This window comes from Aulostomus chinensis, chromosome 5 (genome assembly GCF_037954235.1).
Source record: "Aulostomus chinensis isolate RoL2024-O1b breed Wild chromosome 5, RoL_Achi_v1.0, whole genome shotgun sequence".
In the NCBI taxonomy this organism is placed as follows: domain Eukaryota; kingdom Metazoa; phylum Chordata; class Actinopteri; order Syngnathiformes; family Aulostomidae; genus Aulostomus; species Aulostomus chinensis.
In genome coordinates, this window is record NC_141324.1 from 13,338,207 (window position 1) to 13,355,020 (window position 16,814).

The following is a 16,814-nucleotide window of genomic DNA, read 5'->3' on the forward strand; positions in this document are numbered from 1 at the left end:
TTGTGCGCAGCGGAGCAACCAGCAGGGGGAAGCATTGCACAGCGAGAGAGAGAGAGAGAGAGAGAGAGATAACATCCATCCTTTATTATTGCAGCAAAAATATTTACAACAAAACAATGTATTAATGCATTACAAAGAAAACAAGTATTTAACTCCAGCTTTGCGTGATAGGTTCAGTACTTGAAATAAAAAAAACAAACCTCAATGAAATATAGTTTGTTGTATTATTTAAATATGATAACGACATCAATATTTGATATAAATAGCCAGCTAAGACACATGACAGTAGTACTAAGACTTGTAACTGACTGTATGGTTCAGAGAACAACAAAGCATTTTCGTCTGCAGGTATCATCACTTTTGGTCAAAGTCTCTGGAATAAACAGCATCATCTTTTGACCCTTTAAGTTTTGCTATTTCATTCAGCAAACACACTGGGCATGTAACTGCCAAAGAATAGTTCTTCCTTCAAAAAAAAAAAAAAAAAATCCAAGACGTAACTACATCACATCAACAAGAGACTATAAGAGTACAGTACACAAATGTTTTGGGTGATGCAGAACTCCGGGTAAAGTAATGTTATGGCATCGTTAGATTTATTCATCTTACTTTGACACTTAACAGAAAGGTGGTGTTTGTTTTTTGTTTGTTTGTTTTTAACAAACTGCTGAAAATATAAATCCAAACAAAAAAGACAGGACTAGTTAAGTCCTGCAAACTATTTCCAGCTCTTGGTTCCCAAAACATTTGCTGCTAAAGTCAATCCTTGTTTCTCATTTGACAATTTCTTCCGATTGCAAAATATGATGGCACTCGGCGTTGTCGCATCTGCGGCAGGAGCGCTCTCAGCTAACAGTATTCTTGCTAATCCTGCCTCACCAAACGAGTTTGCTTTCGTTCCAGCTTCTTAAACATGAGGGTTTGCAATGTGTCCAAATTGAAAATCTGCAGGTAAAACTTGAAAAATGAACATGACGCCCTGGAATCTGGGAAAGTTTGAGCTTCACCATTCTCCAGCATTTTACGAACAATTCGTCAGCTGTTTAATTGAGGAAATAATATCAAGAGTTGCAGCATTATTTGCAATTGTTGGCGGTTTATATTCATACAAAACAAAAAGCGCTTCCCAGCTGCAACTGTTGAATAATCTATAGCCCTGTGTATTCATTCCAAGGCTATAATACCTCAACTTTCCCCATATGCAACAGATTTATTTTCAGCAAACCAGGACTAACCACTGGTGAAATATTTAGGTTGTCGCAGGCTCTCAGAGAGTAGCTTCTAAAAGCAGGCCAGTGTTTGCTGTTGTTTCTCGCAGTCATTAGTGCAGATACTGTGCTAATATGTTTGAGTGGTGTCATTGTGCTTCCTCTTGCTAGTCATTTGCCAGTCAATCCAGGAATTGAATCTATACAGATGAGTTTTCAGTGTGAGGTATCTAGTTTCAGTCCAGGACTGGTGAAGGTTAAATTAGTCAACCTCAACTTCTCTTGGGGTTCTGCTTTAGTTCAACTTGAAGTTTGCCACATGGTGTGTTGGGTGGACACTGCAAAAGCTCTAGTCGCCCCTGGTGTTAACAAAGCCTTATTATTACACCTTGAACAAGACATTGCTTTGGCTTCCAGTGTTTTGGGAACTCAGTCGTTTCCCAGCTTAGCGACGGAACCAGACCCAGGTGTTGATAAGCCAGAAAGCAACCGTGGCAGAGTACAGGAGCACCTCTCGCTTGGAGCGTTCCTTGTTTTCCTCCTCCAGCAGCTGCAGACGCCGGTTTAGCTTCACAATCTAAAATCAAAACAAAGACACAAAATATTCTGTCCACTATGAGCGGTGATCTCACTGAGCCTTGTCTTCACCAGGGTCTGCCAGCATGTATGAAGAACAGGCATGTAATCAAAATGATGTCACAGTGACGACAGCAGCAACTGTTTCAAAGTACACGTTTCAAAGCAGAAACTGTAGTGTGTACTTTCTTTGTTCTTTTTATATTTCCTGATTTGTTGTTGTGGATTCTTCTCTTCACAGCTGATAATCTAAAACTGCAGCCCCTCACACACATGGTGATATGGTCCAACTTTCTCAGTTTCTTCTGAAATTTGTTTTGCATCCCTGGGCAAATTGCCTTAAGAATAGAATGTTTCATTTCAATAGTACGCATATCTGTTGGTCAGACAAAAATGGTTCAGAAGCAAAGCACGTGCTCAACTTTGAAAAGGAAGTTGTGTGTTTAAAAAGTAGATTTTTCCACATCTATTATTTAAGACCTCTCATCTGTAGGGAAAGATGCAATGTTGCCATTTCACATCAAACATGGCCATCTATACTTAATTTTAACTCTCTTTTCGTGCTGCCTGGATGACTTGAGCTGTGAGACTGCTCGAACCTGTTAACACACTCCCAAAAATGCAAAGCAACAGGGTGACAACACTCAGGCGTAACTGATCAGAGCGCTAGTAATTAAGCAAGTAATTAAGAGCGCTGCTCCATCAGCAGCCTGATACAGGACAACTGCAGCATCAGCATGCTCTTACTGGAGCTAAACACTAGTAAATTGAAGCTAAGGTTACTTTACAACAGTAGAATGGCAGACAAACACATTGGTGGGCATGTACCTGTCGGCGTAATGAGGAGGCGTCCACTAAGCCGGACTCGTCGGGGTTTATATCCAGGGCCTGGTCCAGGTGTGTCCTGTCAGATAAACAATCAGGATTAAACATGTATATCCTGTATTAGCATGTTTCAACTAAAATAGAACAAACTAAAGTAGAGGAATTAGGGAATTCTTTCAGCTCGGTAGCTCACACAAACAGGGAGTACAGTGACTCCTGAGAAATTCAGGTCACCTGCGGTGGCTGTCGTCCAGGATATCAAGGACCTGTTGGTACGCCCGGCGTGTGGTGGACTGCATATAAGACAGGAACCCCGCGGCTGTGAACAAGTTGATGTTTGCATCCTCGGGGGAACAGAGAGGGGGACACAAGCGGACTGGGGGGGCAGAGGGGGAGGGGGTTACACTGTCAGAGAGGTACACAGGGAGAAACAGTAAAGAATGAAAAGATGTTTGAAGCATTCCAGAGTGAAATAATTACAGAACAAAGACAGAAGGAAAAGGCAGCAGCAGTGTAGTTTGGTTGATTTGATTATTTAGAAAAGAATGAATACTGCATGTTATTTTAGACATAAATCCTCTTAAAAAGAGTCCAAAACAAAGAGTTTTCTGAAATACAGAAACAGACCAAAGACAGACGTGCCCTCACCTTAGATCTCCTCTGCTGATCTGAGTGCTGTGGCGACCAGATGTGTAATCGCTAGCACTGCGTTCCCTCCGAGACCGAGAATGAAAATGAGCCTGTGAATCACACAAAGATATTCAAACAATGTCGGATTACGCTACGGATTACCATTTCAAACCAGCTGTCCCGTGGGGCATTGTCACAGCTCTGCTTGCTAGGGGTAAGAAAGGCAACATAAAACTAGAGATAAGCCGCTAATTTCAGCTCCGATTCTCATACCAGAGCTTTTTTTTTTTTAATTTTAGAAATTTTATAGATTGGTTTGACATTATTTGTTAAGATTCAGATTCAGAAAACTTTATTTATCCTTGTGGGGGGGGGGGGGCAATTAAGGGAGCAGAGAGCAGTAGAGTTTGTTCCATAAATTACACAACAACAACACAACAACAAACATTAGGTGAGGAAGTGCAGTGTAACATTACATCTATCATCTATAATCCCAGAGTTAGCAGCGGTTACCTGTTAAAGTGCATAACAGAATAGGTAGAGCACAATGGCTAAGCAGTATATTTACATTATTGCTCTGAGAAGTAGTTTTACATATATTGTGGTATGTACAGAAATAACATAAATATATAAGTGCGGGCATACACTGAGTGTATGACAAGTGGTGATCCTTGTGGGGGTACTAAGGGTCAAAGGTCATTGAGTTCAGGTGTGTCATGAAGGTGAAGTACACCACAAATATTCTTTAAAAAAATATGCAAAAATGCACTAAATTAAAATGTGAATACAGAGAGATGTATTTGAACTGTATGTGGATCAGTGATGCGTCACGTGTTTAACTACTGCCATTTCGTGATCGAGTGGAATTTGGATCAACGCCATCTCTCCAATATCTGACTTATTCATCTCAGTCAGAGGATATGTCGGTAAGATCAGTACTGGCACCAGATCCTGATATTCCAAATCAGATATTCCATTTCTCCTGAAATCTAGATAGTGGAGATTAAGCAGTTTAATTAATCAGCTAAAGCTTCAACAAGCATTCACAAACACATTTAGGTGAAGAAAACTATGACAGAAAGTGACTGGGGAATGCTCCACTACTGCTCAGTGATTTATTTGAGGAAGTATTACTCACCCTATAGAAGCTGTTCAGGTTTTTTTTACTTGATTAAGTAGTTGTGTCAAGATAATACAGACGCCTCTACATTACCTACATCTAGTTGCACTCACTGCTATGCCTCTTAAGTGAGCCTTTCTTTCACTTCTACATCAATCACTTGTACTCCAGTCAGTGTCACTTCCTGGATATTAAATGCTCATCTGTTTTCTTCTCTCGAGAATCCAACGAAGGGCTGTTCTATTATTCAGTGGAATATTTGGTTAAATGGCAACCAGTATAACCACACCGTCCCCGCTTGGACCAACAGCTGAATACCAGCAGGCACCAGATCACTGCGGATACATTCATTTTCTACCTGAAGCAGAAGTTCATCTGCTGAGAAAGACGAGAGCCTTGCTGCTACACAACTGCTCACTGCAGCAGGATCCATGTACGACCTAAGGCAGTACAACTGGACCTGCTGTGTTTTAGCCTCAGAGTCAGGACAGTACAACCACTGATTTTCTAAAGAGAATCTGGACCAGAGGGATAGCATGACATTTTGAAATCACATCATGTAATGATTTCTGAGAATTTTAACTTCACACAAAGCACAAAAACATAGAGAAATGTGATGCTCTACTGGGATCCAGACAGGAGATCTAAACACTCCCTTTGAGAACGTAAACGAGGACAGGTTGCTGCACGCTCCTTGGTGATATAGAGCAATTTATGCAGAATCATTTTGAAAGAGCAGCAGCCAACTGGACACTCAACTCCACAACTTGATCACTCATTTACTCAGTGACACACCAAAAAGGAAAAACAGAACTTGCTCTTACTGTCTGGCTGGGGTTGTTCTGGGAATTTGCAGTTTGCTCAGTTTCAAGGGAGTCCAGTGGCTGTTCTGAGAGGGTAAGAACACGTGGCGGGGCCTTCATGTCCAGGAGATCCATAGGAGGGACGGACTGGATCAGGTCCAAGTCTCTGGGACGTGAGAATCGAGGATCTCCATCATCCCCTGTGGAGAGCATGGGAAGGAGAGGGTCAGAAAAATCATTTCAAAATAGGCACGAGACTGGAGGTCACATGCGTGTCAACAGTAGAACACTTGGCACCTGTTCCAGTTTTCCATGGGTACCTTTGTCTGGGACTCTCATGAATTGTGTCCTGCAAACTGAAATCTGTGGCAATTGTTTGTTTTATCTATCTATTCTGGAATTGCATGACTGCAAACTGCCAAAATTTTCTAGCCATACAAGTACTCCACTCCTCTGTGCCCACCTGCTACGATGATCCTCTCAGGTACCTGCATCAGAGCTGAGTGGATGGGCAGCGGCTGCTGCAATGGAGCAGGTCCTGTCTGGTTCTCTGCAGCCACCTTGAGGGTCTCAGGGATCCGCATGCGCTGGCTGATGCCCTCTGTGTACTCCAACTCATAATGTATTCGGTTGATCTCCGCTACCTCGGCAGAGGCGGGGGTGAACGTTGGCCCACTCATCAAGCCTGGGGACACATTTCATTAGACACAAACACAAGTTAAAATGTGAAAGTTGGATGACATCTCCCTCACAACTCTTTGGCCTCGATGACTACAGTATAAGATCTGTGAGATGTGAAAAGACAATTCATCCACGATACATCAATTTATCTATGAAGTGCACCAAGTTTCACTGAATTTGACAAATGCCATGAATTCATGCACGTTCACCATGAGCGAGACGTCCACAACAAGCTCTACTGTCATCAAGTTTTTTTCTACCCCAGGTCACCAAAATGGTGAATTCCTACTTGTTAGCAGCCTAATCCCCACCCGAGATGAGGAGAGAATCATCGGCAAAGTGCCGGAGCTTAACTGACGGTAACAGAGTTGATGTATGAGCAGAAGGAGGGAAGGGATGCGGCCTTGAGTGGAACAGGGTCAGAGGTCAGGGTTATAGCTGGGACTAGTTACATAGGGGGTGGGGGCGTTGGTTTCAAGACTTTAAGCAGGTTGGGGTGTGGCATGTCTCCATCAAGGTGCTGAAGATGTCTGTGGTCAGCCGGGTGCTTCAGAGGGGAGAATTTGGCAGCTTTGCAGTGGTCCTCCCTCTTCACCAGCTGTTATTAATGCGAAAATTGAAACCTCCCATTTTATTTTTAAAATTGTCACAAAGGCAGGGGTGTCTAAAAATAATAAAAATGTGGTTTACCATCTCCCTCACGTTAATTTCAGTGACAAAAGGTGAAAATAGTATCAATAAAATGAGGAATGTGAATAATTTGCCCATGTAACCCCTTTATTATCGGCTAAGTGACCAGGGTGCTGCCCCAAAATAAAAGAATAACAATAATAAAAATACACCAGGGGTGTAGCAGCTACTGAGTCGTGCATTAGGAATTACATAAGGTTGACATGAGGAACAGCACTTGATACACATGGCCTCAATGTCACTGAATGAAAATACTAATAAGACGCCATGTCTATCATGGACGTTAGGTCAAATCGGACTTATATTAATAGTACGTCATTTCTGACGAACATTAGCTGATGTTATCATTCTCGTACGGACGACAGCTAAGAAGTACGTTGACAAACACTTGCAATAGCAGCCTGACGGTGGGTTTACCGTCTATCAATGCATAGCTTTACTTGAGCTAAGCTAACGACCACTTACCGTTGTGGTTCAAGCAAACAAAATTTGAAGCGTCATGTATCAAGGAGCTGTTTGGTCTGGAACATTAACAGCCTGACTCGGAGCAGACCACTGGGGAAAGCCAAACCTTCACCGCGGCAATTTAGTGTTTATAGCTGCCGATACGCTGGAACGCCCAGGTTGTCCGCTGGGGCGGAGCTTACGAGCTGCACCGTTAGTCTCCTCAAGACTTACCGGAGGAACGAGCCAGAGTTGAAAACAAACGCACACAATTAATACATTGAAAGGAACTGTTTCTTAGCAAAAAATAAATAGATATAGATATAGATATAGATATAGATATAGATATAGATATAGCTATATAGATATAGATAGATAGATAGATAGATAGATAGATAGATAGATAGATAGACAGACAGACAGATAGATAGATAGATAGATAGATAGATAGATAGATAGATAGATAGATAGATAGATAGATATAGATATATAGATATGTTGACATATTGATATACTTTTCTGGTGTATTCCAGCTGTGGCTCAGTCAAACCATTAAAATGTGGCAAGTGAATTTAATGATTGTCACAGCTCAAACACACACAAATAGTTGTAACTCTTGTTTTAATATATATTTTACAATCATGTGATTACTGTATTTTACCCAACTGGTTATTGTGTGGTTGTAATGATAATAAACAGAAATTGGAGTTCAAAAGTGTCTTAAAAACAAAGAGAGAAAAATATTCAAAACATGTACGATATAATGCACTGTAAATTCATTTTGCAAAAATTAAAATATAGCTCCGTGTTTATGAATAAGGCAAAGGGAAACAATTAAGCTGAACTGCTAAGGATATAAAGTGACATGTGAATCTGTGTTCAGATTTGATGATGACAGTATGTGCTCAAATGAGACCAGATATAACATTAACTGCGCTCACTCATTTATGTCTCCAGGCATGTCTCTCCCAGCGCAGAGCATTGAGGCACTGATGAGGAAAACAACGGAAGAGTTTAAAGATTCTTGTGTCTCAATACAAATGATTCTAGGACTGAAGTAGCTGTAGTAGTGGTCATAGTGGAGATTTAGTTAAGGCCTCACGATTAATCGAATCGCAAGCATAATCGTGATCTCAGCCTATGTAATTTTATAACTGCAAAAAGAGCACAATAATTATTCCCAACAGTTCATGTTTTAGAAACTGCTTTATCAATTTCAAATAGTTTTTTTATTGCTATTCATTTAATTTACTAACACAATATGGTTTTAAAAACAGCACTGCACAAATAGTTTTTATGCAGTAAGTTTGTATGTTGGAGTTCAGAACTACATATTTCATAATCTTCAGTAAATTGTGTTCATTTTTAATGCACAACAAAATGGCAATATGAGTGTTTCACCAAATTGTGTATCAGATTTAGTGGTAAAATGTACTTCAGTGGGCATTCAATAGTCTGGCTCAAATTTTTTTAATAAAAAACATCCATTTTCTTATGCTTATCTTATAAGGGGGAGCTGGAGCCTATCCAAGCTTACGGTCAATTTAGAGTATCCATCAGCCTCGTCCCCTCTGGATGTCTTTGGACTGTGGGAGGAAGCTGGAGTACCAGAGAGAACCCACACAGGCACGGGGAGAACATGGAGACTCACACAGAAAAACCCTGTGCTTGAGCCGGGGCTCGAATCCAGAACCTTCTTGCTGTGAGGCAACAGTGCTGACCACTGCTCCACCGTGCCACCCTTAATTAAAAAAAAGAAAAAAAACAGACAGATGCGATCCTGGTTGGGTACATAAGACAGGAACTATCAACTCTAGCTCACGATGTACATGGGCTGTGTTATCTGCATAAAACCCACTGATACAACTTACACCTGCTCTCTGCAACAGGAAAAACACAAAGTACAGTCAGAAATATTCAGCATGTAGGCATCATGTTTTCATTCAATAGAACATGAACTCGTAGAAAAATATTACTTGTAGCAGAGAACCAAGCTGTGCCTCTGGGTAAAGTGAGCAACCCTCTGTATCTTGTAAACTATGACCAAAAGTTGTTTTGTGATCATTAATTAAGAAAGTGCACGTCCCATTATTTAATTCTTTCAGAGGTATGAATTTTGTCATACCAGGTAAATGTATCATCTTTCTAAATTTTGCTGTTCTTGCATATGTTTTGGGTATTATCATATGTAATTGAGGTCATCATAAGCTACAAAACAAGGTCACAAACTCAGCATAATAATCTAAGCCAGTGCGTGAAACAGTTTTGTGGGGTAAAATGAGCCAGGGATGTGCGGCAAGATGAGCCATAAGAGCAGCTCATCTTTCCTTGCAGTCCTGAAACATTTAAGCTGCCACTCATTTAATAGGTTGTATGCAGAACATTTACACATATGTTCTTTCTGCAGTCAAAACAAAAACACCACAGTTTTGAATTCACTGAACATGCTAACTTAGGGTGTTAAGCAAGTGGAGAATAGCGCACGGTTTCACTTAAAAGTGTGAGACTTGACCTTTATCAAATGTAAGGTATTGATACATTTTAAAATGATTTCTATGTGTTACACTTTGTCTAAAATGTCTGATTTTGTGCCTTTTTATATTAGTCTTTAATGTGGGCTGGTAACCCATAGGGGCTCAATCTACCTTGACCCCATTTTCAATTTATTGGAACCATCACAACAACACAACACAACAACCTGAGATATGAATAGTGACTATTATTTTATCATTTTTATTTTGAGTAAAATCATCAGATGTAAAAAGTGGCTCATCTTGCCCTACTCTCTGATACTGAGCAGCAGGAAAATTATGGTAGTAGGAATCCAAAGAATGATTAATCCAGGACACTTTGACCTTATTTTTCCTCTATATTTTTTTTCTGGGCATCTACAAAACCAAAAAACATCATTTTAAATTAAACTACGAAAACTACAGCGAGTCGGTATACAAGTCCCAGAATCCCACGGTGGTCAAAAATAGTGCGCATGCGTGGTCTCAAAGGGCCATTATTTTGTCCTCAAGCTTCAAATGAACAACAGACTGAACGTTCCTTGAAATGAATTAAATATTTAAACACGGAAGGAGCATTTTTCTTCTCCTCCACCACCACCGCTGACTCTATGGAGCCTCTCGGCCACTAGCTGGTTGTGTCTCACGGCTGTTCGGTCCTCCGTTGGACTCGGAGGCCGAAAACAGTGCGCGGAGTGACAGCCCCGTTAAAGGCAGCAGTTTGGGTGTTTATCTTGTCGGCTAGCCACCTAGCTAGCTTCCTAGACAGCGAGGAGGAGAGGAAAAACCCGACAGGACCGTTTGATAACCTCGGAAGGAGATAGCAGTGGCTTTCCCTGGCCCATTCAATCTGCAGAGGGGATGGCACACCTCGGAGACATGCAAAACCAGGTACAGAAATTCTCTTTTCACAAACTGTTAAGGCAAGGCGAGCCCCCGCCACTGTCAGGCGTTCATGAATAGGTGGGTGGGGGTCTCCACTAGCATTGCGAGTGATAAAACGTGCTATGGGCACAAATACGCAGCTTTCATCTCAATTTAGTTGCGATAATTGGGATACAAATGTCAGGAACCACCTGACAGCACCAATTTTCTACGATATGAAGGTTTTACTGCCGAAATCTCACTGGTTTACACACGTCCCAGCAGTCTGGATGTAGAATAGCTTCTCCTCCTCAGAAACATCATTACCCTTTCCCGCTGCTCTGAGAGAGAAAGCCAGTGAAGTGTCAGGCTTCTTGAGTTACATCCTGGCACGAAGTTCGATCAACACCATTTAATTATATTGCTTCTGACTGTATGGGGTGGATACCGCCACAGATTCGTTCGGGTGAATCCATCCGTCATTTTTTTGTTTATATATATTTTGATTTGATTTATTTATATTTTGCTAAATGTTACACTTTGAGGCAAATTAAACTGCTTGTCAGGAGACTCACTGGGATGCAACAGTTTGAGATTGTCATGGTCTGATAACTATTACAGTATTACATAATTGTTCATAATAACACACAAATGCAAATGCTAGTACCCACAATAAACTCCTCAGCAAAGTTGCATTGGCATCTATGTGAAGTTTTTTTTTTTTTTTTACTACCCCAGAATACCCGCCTGGATCCTGAAGAATACTTCACCAAGCAGGAGCGGATTGGGAAGGGCTCCTTTGGAGAGGTCTACAAAGGCATCAACAATCGCACAAAAGAGGTGGTAGCCATCAAAATTATTGACCTGGAAGAGGCGGAGGACGAGATCGAAGACATTCAACAGGAGATCACCGTACTGAGCCAGTGTGATAGTCCTTTTGTTACCAAGTATTATGGCTCATACCTGAAGGTGAGATGGTAAATCTGATCCTGATATACACACACAGATCCACACATTCGAATGGGGGAAAAAAAAACACAACTTTTCTATATCTGACAGGGGACCAAGCTGTGGATTATCATGGAGTATTTAGGTGGAGGATCTGCTCTGGATCTTGTAAGAAGATTTCTATTTTTATGCAGCTTAAATTTTTCTCTCAGCTTTGACCTTTTTTGTTTTTTTAATTAATTCCTACGCATTTTTCATCCCCCGTCTCTCACCAGCTTAGACCAGGGCCTCTGGAAGAAACTTACATTGCTACTATATTGAGGGAAATACTTAAGGGGCTGGAGTATCTGCACTCTGAGAGGAAGATTCACAGAGATATCAAAGGTACCAAGAACTCCTTTCAGAAAGCGGCACAAATGCCCACGTGTATAAACAAGAGAAGTAACGTTACCTGGATGGACTTACTCCTCTTTCTCTCTGTCTTTATCTCAGCTGCCAATGTGCTCTTGTCGGAGCAGGGTGATGTGAAGCTGGCGGATTTTGGCGTTGCGGGACAGCTGACAGATACTCAGATTAAGAGGAACACATTTGTTGGCACACCTTTCTGGATGGCACCAGAGGTTATCAAACAGTCTGCCTATGACTTCAAGGTGAGGGGGGGGGGGGGGGCTATGGTCTTGGCACGTGACAGTATGTGTCATTGCTTCACATAGAAAGATCTTTCATATTGGTAAAATGCTGAGGTCACAAAGAGCGTTTCTGTTAGGAGACACCATATGATCCGTGTGGTGTGGCCATGTGCATTGAAGGTTCATTCAGGCTTCTCACATCTTTCCTTCCTTGCCTTTAGGCTGATATTTGGTCTCTTGGAATCACTGCCATTGAGCTGGCGAAAGGCGAACCACCCAACTCGGACCTGCATCCCATGAGGGTCCTTTTCCTCATTCCCAAAAACACGCCACCCACCCTCGAGGGCCCCTACAGCAAGCCCTTTAAAGAGTTTGTGGAGGCGTGTCTAAATAAAGACCCTCGATTTGTAAGTTAAGTTTTATATTTGCATTTTTAAAAAATTGCAACCTTCCAGGGGCCGTTTCAGAAAGGAGGTTCAACAAACCCTGAGTCCAACCCTGAACTGTGAGTCAGTTTATCTTCAGACTGGAAACTCTTGTTTTTCCCCATTCAGAACGTCTCATTTCAGTTAATTTGAACAGCTCTGAGTGGTTTTACTCAACTATAAATGCCAACATTAATGGAGCCCTGATGCTGTGATTCACTGGGGTAACAGCCTACAAATAGAGGTCCACATGCTTTACCCTTCTGGTATCAGAAATCCTCATGTGTATATCTAGGGAGTATTTTTAGGTGAAAAAGTAATGCAGAAGCAAAGGAGAGAGAATTGGCTCAGGAGGAACCACTGCTGCAGTTAAGGTGTAAGTTTGAATAGATCAATGTTTATTTCATAATTGATGGCCCCTATGTATGACAAGTGAAAACGAATGGAATAGTTTTGAAGCTAAAGTTTATTAACATTTAGCCGCGCTTCTGTTGGTGAAAAGTGAACACGAAAGCAACTTAAAGATGAATATAATCGCAATCTTCAATATATTAAAGTAATTATGCAATGGCTGTTTTGAAAGAGCAGTAGCGTTGATGTTGGTGATGTGAGGACAAAAAGATTATGTCGATATATAATAGACTAACGAAAAATGGGAGAGCTCAAATCATCTGGAAGTGACAAAAGGTCAAGTCGGGGTCTGGAAATGCCTCCCTGAGCACTCCCCACTATGTTTTGATGAGATTTTATGTAGTATATCTCAGAAACTGTATCATCAAATCTGGATTTTTATTCAGACAGATGGTTCGAGTGCATGTGACTCGGACTGAATGAATGAATGAGGAAATGAAACGGGGTTTGTGGCTCTGTAGGAGGGAGGAGACGGATAGCCTCACGGCCCATTGAACAAAAACCTGCTCTCGACTAGGTTTACGTCACAGACTTGGTAACCGTGGTAACTGACTCACATCTTAAGTTACATGTCTTTCTGAAGCAGGCTGGAGTTATCCTCTTTTTCAGGTTTGCATTAATTCTCTTTCTGAAACGGAGTACCAGACTTCCTCTCATGTCAGGGTCAACAGAATCAGGGTTTTCACTAAACCTGCTTTCCAGAACAGATCCCAGGAGATCAGACGTGCTTGTTTAGACTGAACAAGTTCCGAACAGTTGGAAGTTAATCCAGATTGGCAGTGTGTGGATGAATTAGCATGGCTGGGCTTAAGAAGAGATTATAATGTGCTGTAGAACACAAACATGAGCCGAATCACATTCTTGATGAGCACTGAAAGTGTTCAATAATCTGATAAATGTGATGTTGTTGCCCAACCACCAGTTACGGTATTCGTCACTGCTTGTTTCTCTCTGACGTGTCTACTCAGAGGCCAACAGCCAAAGAGCTCCTGAAACACAAGTTCATCACACGTTACACCAAGAAGACGGCATATCTGACAGAGCTGATCGACCGGTACCGCCGCTGGAAGTCAGAGGGACACGGCGAGGAATCCAGCTCCGATGACTCAGATATGTGAGTCTGTGAGAGACACAACTTCATTCCAATTAATTAGTGGCACCCTGGACATTTTAGTTGCCTATTTTTAAGTGTCTGCATGCTGTGGATTGACTCCAGGATTGACACAGATCAGGGCCTAAGACATAGCTATGCTTCCTTTACTGACCTTTGCCTGCTAATAGTACAAAACGTCAGGCGCGTACAAATGTTCTAAATCTTCTGGGTCAGTGTGATTCACTGTTTATAAATTAGGTCATTTTTCTGTCTCTCAATCTTCTCTTCCGCCTCTGTCCTTCGTTTCTGCAGGGATGCTGATAGTGATGTGGACTCTTGTCCCATGTGGACCTTCCCTACAGTCAGACCAAGCTCTATGAATAAGTTACAGAAGGGCTACTCACACACAGACTCAGAGGTAACTCACTTGACACGAACATCAACATTTGAGGGGTTTACATGCAGAAGTACTGACCCAAAAATCAGCGTTTCACCTTATTCATTGCCTTTGTCCTACATTGCACATGGCGTCCCCATTTAACTGGTGTTAAGTCTAGTTAGTTGTCAGTTCGTGGTTTAAGTCAGTCCCTCACAGTCCGTGGGTGTCTTCTCTTTCCTAATGTCCTGTATTTTTCTCTCCTCAGTCAGGAGATTCGGTGAAAAGGCAACCCAAGTCACAATGCTTGTCGGCCTTGGTAACACCCATCTTCAGAGAGGTAGGTGTATGGATATCTTACCTGCACCTTCTGAGCAACGAAGGATTGTAGGTCTTGAATTTTGAGGAGTTTCTTGACTTTCCTGACTGCAGGACCCTTTACTGAATGAAACAGCGTGGTGTTTCATCAGATAATAAAGCCCTCTAGTAAAATAGCTTCTTCGGGCTATAGAAATAAAATTTTGATGATTTCAGGTTTGTTATGCTGTGTTCATGACAACTCGGTAAGTAAGTAGGTTGGAATCCTAACTCAGCAATTTCCGACACCATTGCGTTCATGCTGCAGTCACTTCAGAGGACGAAACTGAGGACACACTCCAGATCAGTAGGTGGCAGTAACGCAACCAGAAGAGTTTCACTGACCACTAAAAAAAACAGTAACATTCTGCTAATTAAGGACGAAAGCCTCCATGTTTGATGTTTTGACATTGAGTCAGAGAAATCAGCCTCATCATTTCAAAATCGTGTCAAACATTTCCTTAGCAGAAATTTCTGAATTGGATGGTTTGCTTCACTTTCCCACTTTGAAGCTCATTTCGCCCCCAACTTCTTAATTGTCTTGAACACAGCATTAAATGTGATTGTTGTGGCCTCAGAAAAAAGAAACAGAGATGAACAATGGAGGAAGCCAACTTTAAAAAAAAAATAAAAAAAATAATTAAAAGTGCAGGCCGGCGCTGTGCTCACTGTGCAAACACTTTTTTTTTTTAATGTGTCAATACTTGTTTGTCTTGATGGTCTCAGCACTAAACATTGTAAGCCCTTGTCTAGTCCAATAATAATTATAATCTCTAGTTTAGCTTCTGCGTGAAATCTGTAAAACACAAATCTGTTCCAGCTGTCACACTATAAAGTATTCATGTAAAATATGACGTGTGGCGGTGATTCGGCTTTTAAAATAATGAGGGAACATTGCATGGCATAAATTCCTCTCTCTCTATTGACATTCACACCTTCCATACCAGCTGAAGGACAAGCGGCGAGCAAGTGGCGGTGGTGTAGGAGCCATTGAGGAGCTGGAGAACGCCTTCAATCTGGCAGAGGAATCCTGTCCGGGTATCTCCGACCGCCTTGTCACACACATGATGGAGAGAGTGTGCAGGTAGTTCAACAAGCTGCAAACACCTGGTTTAGAGGGGGAATGTGGATTTCAACATGCTGCTTTGTGTCTTTCAGGTTTTCTTTAAATGGTAACACCACCCCGTCTTCGCGGTGAAACCCGAGCTGGATGTATCTTAACCCCACCCCCTTTTATCTGTATCCCAAACCCAACTCAGATAAGGACCACCGAAGACCCCCCCCCCCCCCGTCCACCTGTCTTTACCCTTCCACCCTCTTCGTTCCTCTCCCCAAGAGATCTTTTAATTAGTTATAATTAAATATTTTTACAGTTTTTTCTTTAAGAGTGGAGAGTATTTAAGACAAAAGCCATGAAATTTAGCACGTTGTGTTACACCTGTTAGATGAAGAAGAAAAAACTATAATAAAGTCTATGGAAAACGTCTGAGTGTCTTGATTGATGTTACTCAGATTTCTTTTTTTTAAGTGTTGTTGAATCAAATTTTTTAAATTATTGCTTCTCAACAGAAGTACCACTGTCCTAGATTTGTTATAAATTATGAACAAATGGAGTTGTATCAATTTTCAGTTTCTCAGTTGAAAAAAATGCTGAATAAACAAAAGCATCACTTATTTTCTCAGAAATTGCGAGTGTAATTTTAATGTAATCAACATGTTTCCTTTTTTTAAATATTCAAATGTTTGTCACGCATGACTTCTGTCTGTTTGATACTGTTATCTTCAGCCTGAACCGGTCCTGCGTAGCACGAATATAAATTTAAAACCTAGTGTCTTTGCGTCCTTCCTCAACATGAATCCGTTCACTTGGCAGCTTAGGGACTTGTGTTTATCGACCTTGTGTTCTGGAGTTACTGACACTGTGGGACGGCACAGGGTGGGTTTGTTTGTCAAATATTTTATCTCACTGAAACAAAGCGGGCATTTAACGTGCATTTTGTGCAGATTAAAATTCAGGTGACTCCTCTACCAAATTATTAACAGCTCAAAAACCGGGCTAAATGATCAATTATCCTCAAACACTGAGGCTGTACTGCAGGTTTTTCATGTGCTGACACAAATCCAAACACACTCGGCTCTAATAAGTACTCGACACTGCAGAGGTTATTCGAGTTTAATAAAACTTTTATTACAATTTATGTATCAAGAGCAATATTTGGTACTT

General features: G+C 41.4%; 2 protein-coding genes across 2 annotated transcripts; one reads left to right on the forward strand and one right to left on the reverse strand.

Moving 5' to 3' along the window:
* Positions 1-69: 69 nt before the first annotated feature.
* Positions 70-7,180, reverse strand: LOC147261296 (mitochondrial fission factor homolog A-like). The gene is made up of 7 exons (XM_086203265.1): positions 6,999-7,180; positions 5,626-5,847; positions 5,184-5,362; positions 3,258-3,349; positions 2,844-3,014; positions 2,613-2,688; positions 70-1,785 (listed from the first exon to the last, which is right to left on the reverse strand). Exons 2-7 carry the CDS (start codon positions 5,840-5,842, stop codon positions 1,654-1,656), a joined length of 867 nt encoding a protein of 288 aa, XP_086059391.1. The 5' UTR covers positions 5,843-5,847; positions 6,999-7,180; the 3' UTR covers positions 70-1,653.
* A 2,797-nt stretch (positions 7,181-9,977) lies between these two features.
* On the forward strand, positions 9,978-16,090 carry stk25b (serine/threonine kinase 25b). The gene is made up of 11 exons (XM_086204892.1): positions 9,978-10,378; positions 11,090-11,320; positions 11,411-11,467; positions 11,575-11,683; positions 11,792-11,949; positions 12,150-12,335; positions 13,733-13,878; positions 14,170-14,275; positions 14,502-14,573; positions 15,538-15,674; positions 15,749-16,090. Exons 1-11 carry the CDS (start codon positions 10,349-10,351, stop codon positions 15,786-15,788), a joined length of 1,272 nt encoding a protein of 423 aa, XP_086061018.1. The 5' UTR covers positions 9,978-10,348; the 3' UTR covers positions 15,789-16,090.
* The last annotated feature ends 724 nt before the right edge of the window (positions 16,091-16,814 follow it).